Source organism: Cryptotermes secundus, unplaced genomic scaffold (assembly GCF_002891405.2).
Source record: "Cryptotermes secundus unplaced genomic scaffold, Csec_1.0 scaffold882, whole genome shotgun sequence".
Lineage (NCBI taxonomy): Eukaryota > Metazoa > Arthropoda > Insecta > Blattodea > Kalotermitidae > Cryptotermes > Cryptotermes secundus.
This window is the reverse complement of record NW_019718627.1, coordinates 871,877-887,385: the sequence shown is the minus strand read 5'-3', so window position 1 is coordinate 887,385 and position 15,509 is coordinate 871,877. Positions and strand designations below refer to the sequence as shown.

Genomic DNA, 15,509 nt, shown 5'->3' with positions numbered 1-15,509 from the left:
GGAACGGGATCCACTCAGCCTCATGAGTATAATTGATGAGCCACATCAAGGGAATATAGGCTCCGGGCTAGAAAACCGAAATTAACGGATGTGGGGATTCGTTGCGCTAACCACGTGACACCCTCTCTCCGCAGTTGTCACTAACTTCGCCGACAAGCGGCGGTCGCTTGTTCGGTATAGTTCGCTTGTAGACTACAGGCCACGGAGCTTGTTTTGTTCAGTTGCACAATGTGACTCGTCCGGCCTGGCCCAAATTTTCGTCGCCACACGTAGCGTTATCATTGTCTGTAATAATATAATGATTGTTTTATATCTTAACAGCCGGTCACAAGCCGCACGGTCTTAGGCGTGAAGTGTCTTCGCTCGCTCAGACCCTGGGATGGAGGGCTCGAATCCCACTCAGGGCATGGATGTTTGGTGTGCGTATGCGTTTATTCTGTGTTTATGTTGTCCTGTGCTTAGGTAGCGGCCTTGCGACGGGTCCATCACTCATCCAAGGAGTAAGGAGTCTGTAAAAAATGATTACGGAACTGAATAAGAGGCCAGGGCCCTTAATGTGCTGGAAGAACCAATGTAAAAAAAATGTACAGCATGTACAAGGCCTCTGTTAGTATATGCTCAGTATAGCAGAGCATGCCCTATCATTACTAGCTCCTGCCACAACAGCAGTCTAGTCACTTGAACGGTCGTATGCTTGACCGCAGTCAAGTTTAAGCCTCTTTCCTGTGTCGGGCTTCGCCTTCTCCAATGTTACAAACATTTCCATTATCAAGATTTTGTACGACTTCTGCATGTTACCTGCATAATCTTGTTATATAATCATATACGAACCGAACTTTGAAAGCCGTGAGTAAACCGCCAACCGGCGTGTGTCTTGGATAATTGCCAGTGGTGCGGGGAACCTTGTTTTGCAGGCGTTGCAATTTCAGTAGATGGGTGTCTGCCGCGAATTCCCAGGCGGGGCAAGCATAAGTCATGATACTGCTAATTAGTGCTGTATGGAGTGTCAGTTTAATGTTAGCGCTCAATCACTCACTTTTGAATAGGGAATATATACTAATAAGGCTTCGGCTTCGATCATTTCTATGTACAATATCCATGTAACTTTATTATCAAAGATTACACCGAGATATTTTATACTATTCACAAATGGAATATTTCTTAATTTCTTCTAAGTGTTATATATAAAGCAGTTCGTACCTCATAGGAAACATATTACGTCTCGTATGATTCCAGGTTCTCGCAGCGGTAGTTATAAGGAATACTGTTTCTGTTTTTACCCGTTTTCAACAGTCTACACGGCATTATATCTCACAAGACAATACTCTTCAGATTACGTCTCCGCTACGAATATCAACCCGTTAATGTTGTTTAGTGGAAAATATATATATTTATTACGAAAGTCTTTTGAAGCCCAATTATTCTGCACTTACCTCCTACTGTAACTCTGCATCCTGGCAACAATGTATTTGTATGTTCCAGCATGTGGTGCATATAGAACCACTGGGCTTCAAACGGGTCAAATGATCACTGACCGTCTTGACACCAAAGGTTATTTTGTAGGTCTACCATTAAATTAAATGAAATGGACGACCCCAAAACAGTGGAAATATATTAATTAATATAACATCGCTATTTCAGTTATGTTACCGGCGTCTTGTTGGAGATTTCCAAACAGAATTAATGACACAGGATGGATATATGCACCAGGTTCCATTAATTACTGACAGAATTGATTTTCAATATTTGGTTACGGGTCCACTTGAATTATCAGTGACTCTAACAGGAGTGTGCTCTCTGCCTGATCTAAACTTCACCCACATTGTTTTGGGTTGATAAATGTTGGCTTCAATTATTTTGAAAGCCTTATTGCCATCAGCACGTAGAGAGCAGAAACCGGGCGCCATGGATTCCTCTTTGTGCTTCCGGTTTTGTTGAATGCACGGACCTAGCTTCACTTGCCGAGTACGGGTGAGTCAAGCACTTCGTTACGAGAGAGCTAATCACAGAAAAATGGATTCTCATGTAGTTGTGTTATGAAAATCGTGGTCGAGTGTGCAATACGCATGCTTCGTATGCTGGTGGTCGCGATTTCAACTCTCTTCTTGGGAAACACATGATATAACTTTTATTTTCGTCCTGTACCACAGTCACCAAGCAGATGCTGGTATAATGCTTTAATTTCGAGCGTGATCACTTACTTCCTCATGTTTGAAATTCACTGTTCACCAGTAATTCTACTTTTCGACGTTATATATATAACGTCGAAAAGTAGAAAAAAAAAATATATATATATTCTGAGCTTAAGAGCTTAGAAAAGGCCGTGCGACAGCTCAGGCGGTTAGACTCCGGCTTCCTACCGCGGCGGCCCGGGTTCTATCCGAGGTAAAGTCATGTGGATTTATAGTGGAAAAATTGGCACTGGGCAAGGTTTTCTCCGAGTACTTCGGTTTCCCCCTCTCATTCCACCGACTGTTCCACAAACTCATCATCTATCATCCGGGGCTGGTACAACAGGCCAATTAGTGGCCGACGTACTAAGTGGACTCTGTCTCACCCCACCCCAAGAGACAAAAAAGAAAACAACGACGCCCTTAGAAATGTTTAGCTTAATTTGATGTTACAAGTGCACAGCCTTTTTTCACGCCGAAAATTATTAGCTAAGACCGAGCAAGATAGCTCACGCTGTTGTGTTTCTGAATTACATTGAGAAGATGATACTTGTGAATGTAGGTCCGCTGTCCCGACTGTCCTGACTGAACTTGTTCATGTTTTTCTTTGTCCTATCAGACTAGCACTGAGTTAATATCTCAAATTCGACCTGGAACGCTTCTGTTTACGTCTTATTTTATTCATTAGTCACCACTCATCCTACCTTTCAATGTTTATACTCTGAGCTCCTGAGAGCATCGGTAACTTAACCAGAAATACGAGTCAGTGCTCAAAAGTAATGCATCATAACTTTCTTCTTTCCGTAAAGACAGTAGACTAACTAAATAGCTTAATGGAGCTGAGCCCTTCTTGAGAAGCCGCCAGTTGTGCAGCTACTCAAAAATTTCCCAGCATTTTATGGAACCTGAAAGTTCATTACCGTGTTTACAAGAGCCCTCCACCGGTCCCTATACTGAGCTAGATCAATCCAGTCCATACCACCCCATCCTGTCTCTCTAAGATTCATTTTAATATTATCAACCCACCTACTACTTGGTCTTACTAGTAGCCTCTTTCCTACTGGTTTTCCCATCAATATCCTATATGCATCAATCTTTTCCCTCATTCGTGCTACATGCCATGCCCATCTCATTCTTCTTGACGTGAACACTTTAATTATACTTGTCGAAGAGTACAAGTTATGAAGCTCCTCATTATGTTGTAAGATTTGAGGCTTTCACGGCGTTGACTATGAAGAAAGCAGTCTTTTGGGATTTGTTTTCTCCAACCTCCTGTCACTTCATCTCTCTTCGGTCCATATATTCTGAACACCCTCTTCTCAGACATCCTCAATCTATGTTCTTACCTTAATGTCAGAGACAGACTTTTAATCTTTACGTTTAAGACAGCAGACGACAAGACAAAAGGTTCTGGACTGAATGGTAGCAAGCATTACCCGAGTTCAGTCTCCTCTTAATTACTCCTGAATCAAATTTATTTGTTGCTGTCGTTTCCAAATTTCTGAACTGTGCCTCGTTTTCAGAGCATCTGCTAGCTGTCTTTATATAAACGGGAACAGACACTTGATTGAAATAACGGGCAATTTCCTTTCACTTTCGCACTTCTGCATAATTACCCCTAGAGACGATCCACAAACTTCCACTAACGATCCAGCAGTTTTATGCGTTCGTCACGGTAGAAATCTCCGCTATGCGGAAGGAATCAGATCTTCACCGCAGTCATTAATTCATTGCCTGAGTGCCTGAGAAGAAATGATTGTACTGATGATGGTGGTGATAGGTATGATCGTGGTTATGGTATACACCATCTGCTGTGGGAGTAAGAGAGCTCCACCGTCAGTCAGTCACGCAGACTCTTCCTTCCTCTTCAGCAGGTTAGGAGCTTCTGTTGTTCACCCACTCGTGGAGCTGAGCCCTTCTTGAGAGCCGCCAGTTGTGCAGCTACTGAAGAACTTCCCAGCATTTTATGGAACCGAAGGTTCATTGCCGTGTTCACGAGAGCTCTCCACCGGTCCCTATTCTGAGCCAGATCAATCCCAGCCATACCACCCAATCCTATCTCTCTAAGATCCATTTTAATATTGTCCACGCACTTACGTTTTGGTCTTCCAGTGGTCTTTTTCCTTCTGGCTTTCCCACCAATATCCTATATGCATTCCTCTTCTCACCAATTCGCGCTACATATCCTACCCATCTCATTTTCCTTGACCATTCTAATTATGCTTGGAGAAGAGTACAAGTTATGAAACTCCTCATTATGCAGTTTTCTGCAACCTCCTGTCACTTCATCTGTCTTCAGTCCAAATATTCTCAACACCCTGTTCTCAAACACCCTCAGTCTACGTTCCTCCCTCAATGCCAGAGGCCACTTTTTCTATTGTTAAAATACTTAACAATATTCATACGCGGATTGGATTCTCAAATATACTGTCACGTGTCCGGGTTCCGTGATTGATGATAACGGGTTATGGATTAGATGACTGGATTTATTGACACTTCTTTACAGTTAGAATCAATTAGAACAGTTCACAATCCATGCGTGCCTGAGACTCGCTCCATTCCTTACTGGACTACGAGTGTCCTCTCTTCTGCTGTGCCTGACTTGGTTCTGATTTACGAATCATTCCCTTAGGGCCCGTTTCCACGGGGCGTGACACGCTAGCGTGAGGCAGGTATTCGTGAGTACGACCCATGTGAACGAAGCGTCGTGGAAATTCTTATGACGTCACAGGCAAAAGTGAGGGCTCACGCTTCGTATCAGACATGTTTGATTTTCAGTCGTGAATTTGCCTCTACCATGTCTACACCCGATCGGGTCATAAAATTACTAGAAAGGGAAACGCGTTCCAGAAGGAAATCAAATTGGTCTTCAGACACTCGTAGTAAGTTCTTGAAATCATATGGGTAACTATTTCTGAGTTCCATATCAACCAAAATATGTGGCCCTAAGTTCCTCTTTAGAATCCATTTCCTAACCCACCATCGCCTTTTCTTCCGTTTTCCTTTCATTTCCACCATCTGATTCATTCTCTGCGCTAAAATAGCAGCAAAAACTGAACTCACAACAGCACAACTTTCTATGAGGAGGTCGTTCATGGTCGGCTTTCCGCGATCAACTGAATCACGTCTTCGTGGACACTTCAGCCAGTGTGAACTACTCACGACCCACGACTGGTGGGTTCACGCCTGCAAATTCACGAAAGCAAGTACGAAAGCGTTGCACGCTTTCGTATCCACACCCCGTGGGAACGTAGCATTACGAATCACTAAGAACGGATGACGAACGAAGAATCACTTCCGAATTGACTCTCGAATCAATTGTGTCCCCATCTTAAAACTTCAATGCGACCTGAATATAGAGCACCATCTCTAACAGGCTCTCTTATATTGTGTTTAACCGTTGCTACGAAACATTCCTAGCGACTTGCTATTCTCATAGCGAGCCGTTTTCTGGCAATGGACTATTATGCGTCTTCCGATGCCGACGGAACGTATGTTAATTTCGTAGCGAGCCGTTGTCTAGCAATGGAATATTCCGGCTTACGTGCGTCGTGTCACAGTACTTACGCAGCGATTTAAATCCGTAAAGTTCCTTACGCTATGCATGATATAACCTCGTTCTTAAAGGGAAGGGATCTGAGTAATGAAGGGTAAATTTAGATGACGAAATATAGGCATGTAGGTAAACTCTGAAACACGAAAGAGTCTAACTATGAAGACAGGAAGCGGTGCGGGACTTAAGTATGCTTGGGGTGTAGACTTGTAGACTGAGAACGAGATGTGTAGATACGCTTCGCTTCGTACTGAGTTTATTAAAATAAAATCGTTTTTCAATATGGGATGAGGAAGACCAGTTTGGTATCAATAGAGGAAAGGCTGAGTGGGAGACTGTGTCTTTACAAAGTCTGCATCTCAGTGCCAGTTTATTGACAGTTTGGCGTAGTGGCTTGAGAGAACGTCATAAAAACTCAGCTGTCAATCAGAAGTTTTCCTTCAGTTCATTTTGAATACATGTACCTCATTGACTTTCAAATCCTTGTCTTGAACTTTTATACGTGCAACATGCAAAGCCTATTATTTTTCTCATGCACGTCTACAGAGTGACTGTTTTAATATTCGGGACTGGAAATTGAAATAAAATGTTCCGGCATTGCTTCCTGAATCGAAAAACAACACTCAGACGGCCCGGGGTTCGTCTCTTATGAATATGCCTGGCTTTCCGTCAAGTGTATATTTCACATATATAACATATTGAAAATTCTACCTTTTGCACTACACACAAGTCCTCTGTCAGTACAGGCTTTACAGAGCAGATCATGCCTAACTTACATATCGTACTGAATTATTCTCACTTCAGTTGCCCTCCTTATAACCCCTTTGCATGGACCGAGTATAAAAGTCCGTTTCCAACAGTACCTCTATTGTATGCGTACCCGTTGCTGCGGGAATCTATTTACTGAGCCGTTCCCTAACAGAGGCCATCTATTCTTGCTTTTTAAGAATTCTGCTGTGTAGTAAGTAACGTCTGTCTCACGGCCGTTGCCTAGAGACGAATGTTGTTTCAAAGCTTGTCGCTAACAGCAACAGCATATACGCCACAATATATTTACGGTGTTTGGAATCAGTCGGTCCTGAAAACGGTGCCTCATGCCGTATCGTTTTGCGTCAGCTACATTTTAGTGTTCCCAGCTATGACATCTGAGGCAGGTGCGGTGTAATTATCTATTAAGCACAGTACGAAATTACATCGAGAATTTAATTTAGATAATATTGACGCCCCGTCTGTGCCGTTTATTCGGCAGCTAAAAAAAGAAATTGATTGGTGTACTGTGATAGTAGCAGGCCGTAAAATGCATGACTTTGGTGACACACGTGCAGAATCCAGTTGGTTGTAATATACCAGGTTAGCATTTGTTTCAGTTACATGGCTCTAAACGGCATCAATTCGAGGAGTGCCACGCTCAGACTGTTTTTTTTAATTCGCTTAGTGGGGGGGGGGGCTGGAGTCCAACTGGGTCCACTCGGCACGGCGGCCACTGATTGGCCTATTGTAGACTGCTCCGGGTGATTATGATGTTGGAGAATTTGGTGGAATGAAGATTGGCAGGGAAACCGAAGTACTCGGAGAAATCCCGCCCCAGTGCCACTTTGTCCGCCACAAATCCCATTTGACTAGACCCGGGATCGAATCCGGTCCGCCGCGGTGGAAAGCCAGCGACTAACCGCTTGAGCTATGGCGCGGCCTAACGCTCAGGCTGTTACTCGCCGGTCTTCAAATGCGGCGACCCTGGTTTGTTCCCAGATGTGGCCATTTGCCATTTCTGTTCGACAAAATTGCACTTGGAGGGGTTTCTCCTGTCAGGTCCCAATTCCGCCAACTGCCTCACTTCAATTAGTCATTTTTCCGTCAATTATACATAGCCTCGATACTGAGGCAGTCGTTAAACAAAAAGAGCAAAATTGTTCCTGTGCTAAATGAATTAAGCACTAAGCCATGAAGACTTATGGGGTAGTGGAGGTATAGCTCCATTTTTGACCCCGCATTAGTTTGAGATGAGTGGTCAGTTTTACGCCCCGGCCGCTTTACTCCCGGAAAAAGAGCCTGTGGTACTCGTTGCTTTGGAGCCTGTATTGGCCCCAGAGCCGGTCTGGACACAAGAGAAGAAAAGAGAAAACTCTCTTACCTCTTCCGGGAATCGAACCAGGTGTTCAGTCATAGTCCGTCGATATGCCAATTCAAATAATCAACTTAAGATTTGAAAATAAGTTGTCGTGGCCTATTTTCCCACTGTGTGCCTGTCTACCAAAGAATACCACGAATAGCTCAGCCAGGAGGGCTGGTGTGATAGCCTAGATTCGAACCGATTACCTCCTGAATTAAAGATTATATCTTCACCACAGCACCAGCCTGGTTATACTGTACTCAAGGTTTAGGCGAAATGTTGTATGAGATCTGCGAGAGTTTATTTATTCTTTTTCGTCCTCTGAATAATAAAAAATGGGATTTCGGATTTGTAGCGTCTCCCATTTGTTTGAGCCCAAATAACATGACCGCGTCACTCTCTCCGCAGTGTCAGGAGTCAAGTCAGGTGCTGCCAAGTGACCTAGAGAATCTCTCTGAATTTATGTCACAAATTCAAATGTTGACATCGCCGTTCATGTTGCAATATTCACATTTTGGCTTATAATTTAATCTGTGCCAGAATGCAATTCTGTCTCGCGAATCTATTATAGGACAATGGCAAAAGTTAATTAAAACATAACAAAATCCTGCCGCTTCATAACTCAACCGAGACATACAAAATATAATATAAAATATAATACATTAAATTTGTCATGTAATTTATTTTATTTAACCTTGACGTTTATGTAAAATCAAGTATACAACAAATGTTCCTGTCCATAATGTATATATATTTACCGTCTTTTGGTGCATACAATTTCACTTGTCACTTCACACTACATGTTTCGACATCATTCTGCCATCCTCAGGTGTATCCATCACGTTAAATCATTGCACTGCCTGCCATCAAGTGTCTATTTATAAAATGATGTAAAATGTGTGTTCATCGTTGTTGAATAATAAAATTTATATATTAAAACTTGTTAAGATCTACCATCTTACATGTCGTATATCAAACTCATGTGTAACGCCATTCATCCGCTATGGGAGTCGTTCTTCTTATGTTTTAATTGTGTATATATTGTGTCTTATGGTGTGTCTTTCTTATGTGGCTGCGTGCGTTGTATTGCTCGACGTATGTGTGTGTGTATGTTCCTGTATTCATGGATTTGGAATATAGTATTTAAGCAGTAATTTAATAGCATTAAAATATATTGTAACATGATAGAGTGACTATAGACGGGGTTTCGATTGGTAATTGTATTTATTGAACACTTAATATTATAACTCCAAGTAACTATAACTAATCAACGGATTATATTGCGTTATATTCCAGAAGGCAGAACTAGTCAAAACCACCGCTGTGAGGACCTCAAAACCTAGAATTATATTTCAAGGTTATTCTGGGCTATGCAAAGTGAAGTATCATAAGTTTCATAGGAAAGCAATGCGTCTTTCTTCAGTGTAGAATTTATTTATTTGACAAATACAAGAAAAAAATATTTTGTCTTGTTACAGGTGCGAGGAACGAAAACTGATGAAAGGAGAAAATTGGATGGACACTGTTCCCTTCAGGAAAAGGAGCTAGAGTGAAGAGAGCACTTCAGAATGTGGTTTCAAGAACGCACCGTTGATACTGTGTGAGCGTTTACCTCGCGAAGTGTTTAATACGCCTCATTATGGTGAAGGCTGCGTGTAAATTTACGCCTGACTGGTTGATTATTGTTCAACTGTTAACAGCTGTGACTTTGACGCTTCTGGCATTCGACGCCGACATCGTTACATGCGAGTCGATTATACCACACGAATTTAGCGGAGTTGATAAACATCACCCTAATCACAATTCTGAATCACAAGTGTCTGTTTTAGTTGCCGCAACTCAAAGAGATGAAACAGGAGACAATTTATCAAGTTCTCCACACACACTGCATGCCGAGAGTGGCAGTTCATTTGTCTCACAGAACCAACAGCTTTTGCCAAATGTTGGCTGGGTAACCGCAGCTAGTAGGCAGAAGAATGTTCCCACAGAGGAATATTCCGATTTCAGAACAAGTAGACCGTACTTCTTCCACATGAAAGCAAAAATATCTCACACGGTTACTCACGAGTTAAAGAAATCCACTACATCAGAGCAGAAATCCATTAAAGAAGATATACCACTGGCTGAAACAACTTTTTTAGCCGAGAGAATAAGAGATTCTAGTGAAAGACATTCAAAATTCGAATCAGGTTCTCAGAAGCTGTCGGAGAAAGCGCTAACGCTGCCACCAGTTGATCGAGAACTAATTGAAGTGAACAGTTCCTTCCAAAACGAGAAACGACCATTCGACGATTCGGTGAATAACTCGTTTTCAAACAAGTCCATTGCTAACGCACAGGAAGTGTATGATTCAAGGTATACTTCAGAATTGTACGAAGAAAACTTCAATGCAATTCATGAAACCCTCCTTTCTTCCGACAAATTAATTAGAAATTTCACATGCAATATGAGTTCTTTTGTAGAAGACAGCAGCCATGATATAGAGGTAAATAAATCAGGGAAAACAACTTCAGACTTAAGAGACTTATTAAAACCATCACAAAATGAACCCATTAAAGTAATTAACATTACTCCCAACACGTACAATAGATGGAGTTCTCAGGAAGAACACAGTTCAGATTTAAATGTTAGCAGTGAAATGAATAATGAGAGCATTACGACTGCCAACACGAATGGCGTCGACATTAATGTTCCCATCCAGGGAAGTGTTAGAAGTCTGGCCTTATCTCATACAGAAGCTGACAGGAAACTGTTCCGAGTATCAGACTTAATCAATTCAAACGTTAGAGAAGGAGAAATATCCAACAGTTTGTTAGAAATTGAAAACTTACTGCATCTTGACAGAAATAGCAACGGCTCATCCACTAGAGAGATTTTCAGTGCAGCGCAAACAACGGCCTTGACAAAATTGAGCCGCGCTGCACTTTCTTCAGAGCCTCAGAAGGCAGAATCAAGAACACATAAAGTAGAAGCTACAGAGGACAGGCTTGATTCAGCAAATGGAATTGAAGAATCCCTCAACTATGAAGTGATAGTTAGTGAAGTGAATGGATCATGGGTGGATACGGGTGGGGGGAATATTTCTGAGAAAACAAGAAGGGATTGTTTTAAAGTGGAAGGAGAAACCGACTTTGTTTCTAATACTGACACTGTTACGAGTGTCAGTTCAACATCCTCTGAGCACGACTCCAGACAAAGTGAAATTTGGACGTTAGGGTCTTCAGGAAATGTAAGAGTGAATTCTAATGGAGCGGCCACCGTTAATGATGGATATGATGCTCCAACTGGACAGGATATTGGAGGTAGCGATATGTTAGTACAGAAACAGAATGGTGATATGTCCTCAGAGATACGTCTGAGTAAAGATAATTTGAGATCACATAAAACCAGACACATTTCTCTGTTGAAACTTTTCAAAATAATTGCAAATGAATCAGTGTTGAGAAGTGGTCAGAATAATTCAATTTTTGTAAAACATAAACTCAAAGATCTAAACACAAAGCCCATAAATGTTCCTTATGAAATTTATTTTACCAATGATAGTACAAAGGATGCAGAAAATTTGTCTTTCGATTCTAATGTCTTGCAGGCGCAAATTGTAAAACCGGTTGTATATTTTGGTAACGTGCTACATCGTCCAGGAAATAACAAAACGAGTTACGTTCAAAGCGACGTTTCTGAAGACGCTAATGAGGCAAATATTACTCATTCAGAAGACACAAAATTACACCAGAACGCGAGTTTCGAATTAACAGAAGACATTATCAGAGAAATGCCTACGTTAACTTCTGAACAACTTCAAAACGATGGCAATTCTACGGACTACAGCAATATCAAATACTTGAACAACCCTTCGGAGGATGTAACATTTAATGCGAATCTCTTAATGAACTTTATTGCCTCAACGAATAATGGTCTGAGTTATACGGGGAACTACGACAAGAATTACAACACCAGCACATCCGGAAATGTTGAAATTGCGTCAACAGTTACTGAACATTTTAATTCCAGTGAAGTGAATCATGAATTTTTCCCCATTCACCCGACGACTGAAGCTACGTCACAGTATAATGTTGAAGTAAATACTTTTAATTATTACGACTTCACGGTTTCGACGCCCGAGCCTTATGATAAAGACGTGGAGAGATGGGACGCGTCTACGCATGATTTATCGGCCTTTGAGTCTCTTCCAAATTACTCAGTAAGCGACGTTACGGAGGCGTCGGTCTCGGGCGTCTCTCCAATATTTTCGCGTAACGACAGTGCGTCGGATGGTGTACCAGGATGGCCGGTAAAGTTATCTGCCGAAGTGTCGGGTGACTTAATCCTCGGAGGCCTCATGATGGTCCACGAAAGACAGGACAACATAACCTGCGGTCCCATCATGCCCCAGGGGGGCATTCAGGCCCTGGAGACGATGCTGTACACTCTGGACGTTCTCAACAAGGATCAGATGATCCCTAATGTCACCATCGGCGCTCATATCCTGGACGACTGCGATAAGGACACGTATGGACTGGAGATGGCCGTCGACTTCATCAAAGGTAGGGACATCTTCTGTCTCTGACTTATATTTATTGCGTTTTTTCTCGAATGTTTTAATTTGTTTTCATTTTTGTTCACACTGAAACGTATTAGGAAGATGAGTTTCGCGCGGTACGGGATTCGTGTAGTTCATAGAGAGAACGACGTTTCGGAGGAAAGTGAGCTTGCCGCCTGCTTCTGCTGGCTTGTTGTTTGGTTTATTTTCACCTTGAAGATGGAGGCGACATTCTCCGAAACGCCTTGCCTTGTCAGAAGTACACGAAGTTTCAACCTATAAAATCGTAATATTTTTGGTTTACATCCTGTTTTGAGCTCGATAATCGTGTAAATTGGGCCTTCAGCACAACGTAAAAGTATCTTAAAGATGAACACACGGTAGATACTACCGTATTTCTATTGTTTGTTTATTATGCGAAGGTGTGCACTACATGTTTCAATCTTTTCTAGGTCATCATCATGCGAGTTACAAGAACTACATTCTGTAATTGAGTTGTATTAATATGGATCCATATTTGACAGTCTGTTGTTATTGTTATTATTATTATTATTATTATTATAGCGAATACACTTTTTGACAATATAAACTAATAATATACGCAAAATCATAGTGATGAACGGTTGTAGTCTAAAAATAAATATTATTAAAGTCTGTTATATTAGGAATTTTATTATTTTATAGCAGTTCGACGAGTTATTTATTTTAAAAACGTATTAAAATTTTTAATAAATTTTGAAACAATTTCAAGGCACATTAGGTAAATATTTCTATTATCTGCCTCATGTTGTCAAAAACCTCACATTTATGCTGGTTTCGGGATCTCTGTAGACGTTTCTAGCGCTCCCTGGACACGGGTCGGCCAGGCGTAATACCTCTATATCTGCCAGTTCAGCACAAGCACAAAAAATTAGAAACATCCATGTCGAAAGTGGTAGTCGAACCCACGATCCTAGTATTCACACTGTGGATGACAGTACATGCTCTAGACCACGCGGCCATTACGATCGGGCTGTGATTAGAGATTAGAACATTCGGAAACTAGAAATATTTTATTCTATATTTCAGTTCCATTCTGACGAATGGTGGTCCTTACACAGGCATTCAGAATGTTTTCAGTGTTCAGGCACTGAGAGACCCTAGTCAGTTCGTGCACTACATTGCAACAAGGACATTAACAAGCAGACGTCATACAAACAGCTAACATCAGCATTAGTTTTGTTATAAAGTTACTTAATTTACATCTAAACAGTAGGAAACTAGTCGATCCCTAAAATTACTAGAGAACGTACTGGTATAGGAATTTATTTCTCCAGTTAAACAGACTCTTGTATTGTGTCAGGGTGTTAGGAATTGTATTGCGCGAAACACACTTGTAGGATAATGACTCCATGGTTGCGTCACATGTGCACCAACTGACGTCATGGCCCCTTAACTGATATTCTCCCAGCTGGTCAAGATATTCTTCGCCTTTTATGAGACTCGAGATTTTATTACCGTGTTCACAAGAGCGAACCGTTCATCTGTCTTCAGCGACCTGAATACAATGTACAATCTCACATCTTATTTATTTAAGATATAGGAGAAAGCTCTAGATCGCATCAAGTGGAGGAACTGTTTTGGAAGAGACTGTGGACCTGTCGTCTTGACAGATTACTGATGAATGATGAATGAATTTTAACATCATTCTCCCACCTATGCATATGTATCCCACTGGGTCTCGTCTCTTTAATTTTCGTGACTAAACATTTTACGGAAGTATTGTGTGTGCTACATGACCCAGTCGCCTTATCATCCTGTATTTGATCAACCTTGCCGATCACAGTGGCCGCTCGGTCCAAAGCATGAACTGTCTTCGACAGCTCGAACATAGGGATCATGGGTTCGAATCCCACTCAAGGCATGAATGCCTGTATGCGTTTATTCTGTGTTTGTCTTGTTCTGTATGTAGTTAGCGGCCCTGCGACGAGCTGATCCCCTCTCCAATGAGTCGTACCGATTGTACATAAGATTAAGAATCTGGAAAATCACCAAGCTCCAACAATAGAACATTAGAGCCATAGAGAGGTAGGTAGGTGGGTAGGTAGGTAGGTGGGTAGGTAGGTAGGTTGGTGGGTGGGTGGGTAGGTAGGTAGGTGAATTTAATCATCCTTATAGTAGTTGAAAATGTTGTACCCATATAAAATGTTTATCAACGAACAATGTTAACAGCAGTGGCTTAGGATACAGACCTCTCATTTAGCAGAGGCATGGTTTGTAGTTGCTAATATAATTCGACTTTTCAATACCGCTACCAGAATGAACACACGAACTTGTCTATACAGACAATTCGTACAGTTGTTACGAGTTAATTGCTCACTAGTCCACACGTCTGAGTAATGCAGCGTGCTCGTGGAAGCTTAAATACAAAAGCAGTATCATAAACTTCCAGCTTAATTGCATACTCTCACATTGCGGGATCGACAAATGAACTAACACCCTTACCTGTTGCGGCCTAATGGAAGTATGTGTATGTTGTATGCACCCACAGTTCAGGCACATTACGTTCAAATCAATCCTTTCCATATCGACATACATATATATATATATATATGAATTGCCGTTTTGGTTTTATATTTCCGTACTAATACTAGGTTCATGTGTTTGAAAAACCACAACTATGCTGCAGGAATCTCCAATAGATTGCTGTGCCCTACATGCGGCCTATAGCGACCAATCCCACCAACTGGTGTTCGATGTGCAGCTATTTGAAAGGTATTACCTACGGGTATACGGCCACAATCTATTTATTTTCTTGTTTAGCGCTTAACCTCAGGCCTAAAACATGTATATTTTAAAGCAATAGCGACGAGTGGCAGACAAAAGTGTGTAATCAGCCGGTTTGCTGGCTACTGTGTGACTGAATCATCATTTCAGTCATGTTACTCATACATGTATATTTTTTGCTTGGAACTACAGCCCCAGTGGGCCTAGGCCGACCTCCATGAACTTCTCCGTTCACTTCGGTTTTTCTAGATCTTACAGATTCAGTAGGACTCCTTGGGCGGGTGATCAGCTCGTCGCAAGGCCTCTACCTGTACACAAACACAGAAAAACGCACACACACACACACACACACACACAAACTAAACATCC

At 41.7% G+C, this 15,509-nt stretch overlaps 1 protein-coding gene across 3 annotated transcripts in view; it reads left to right on the top strand.

Moving 5' to 3' along the window:
• The window catches only part of LOC111862499 (metabotropic glutamate receptor 2), a 1,033,882-nt gene that overhangs the window by 412,617 nt on the left and 605,756 nt on the right, over positions 1 to 15,509 (top strand). For all 3 annotated transcript variants that reach the window (XM_033750785.1, XM_023847974.2, XM_023847981.2), the window contains one exon: positions 9,313 to 12,378. In XM_033750785.1, coding sequence (XP_033606676.1) covers positions 9,474 to 12,378 — 2,905 coding nt within the window. In that variant the 5' untranslated portion in view covers positions 9,313 to 9,473. The remainder of the gene's footprint in view (positions 1 to 9,312; positions 12,379 to 15,509) is intronic.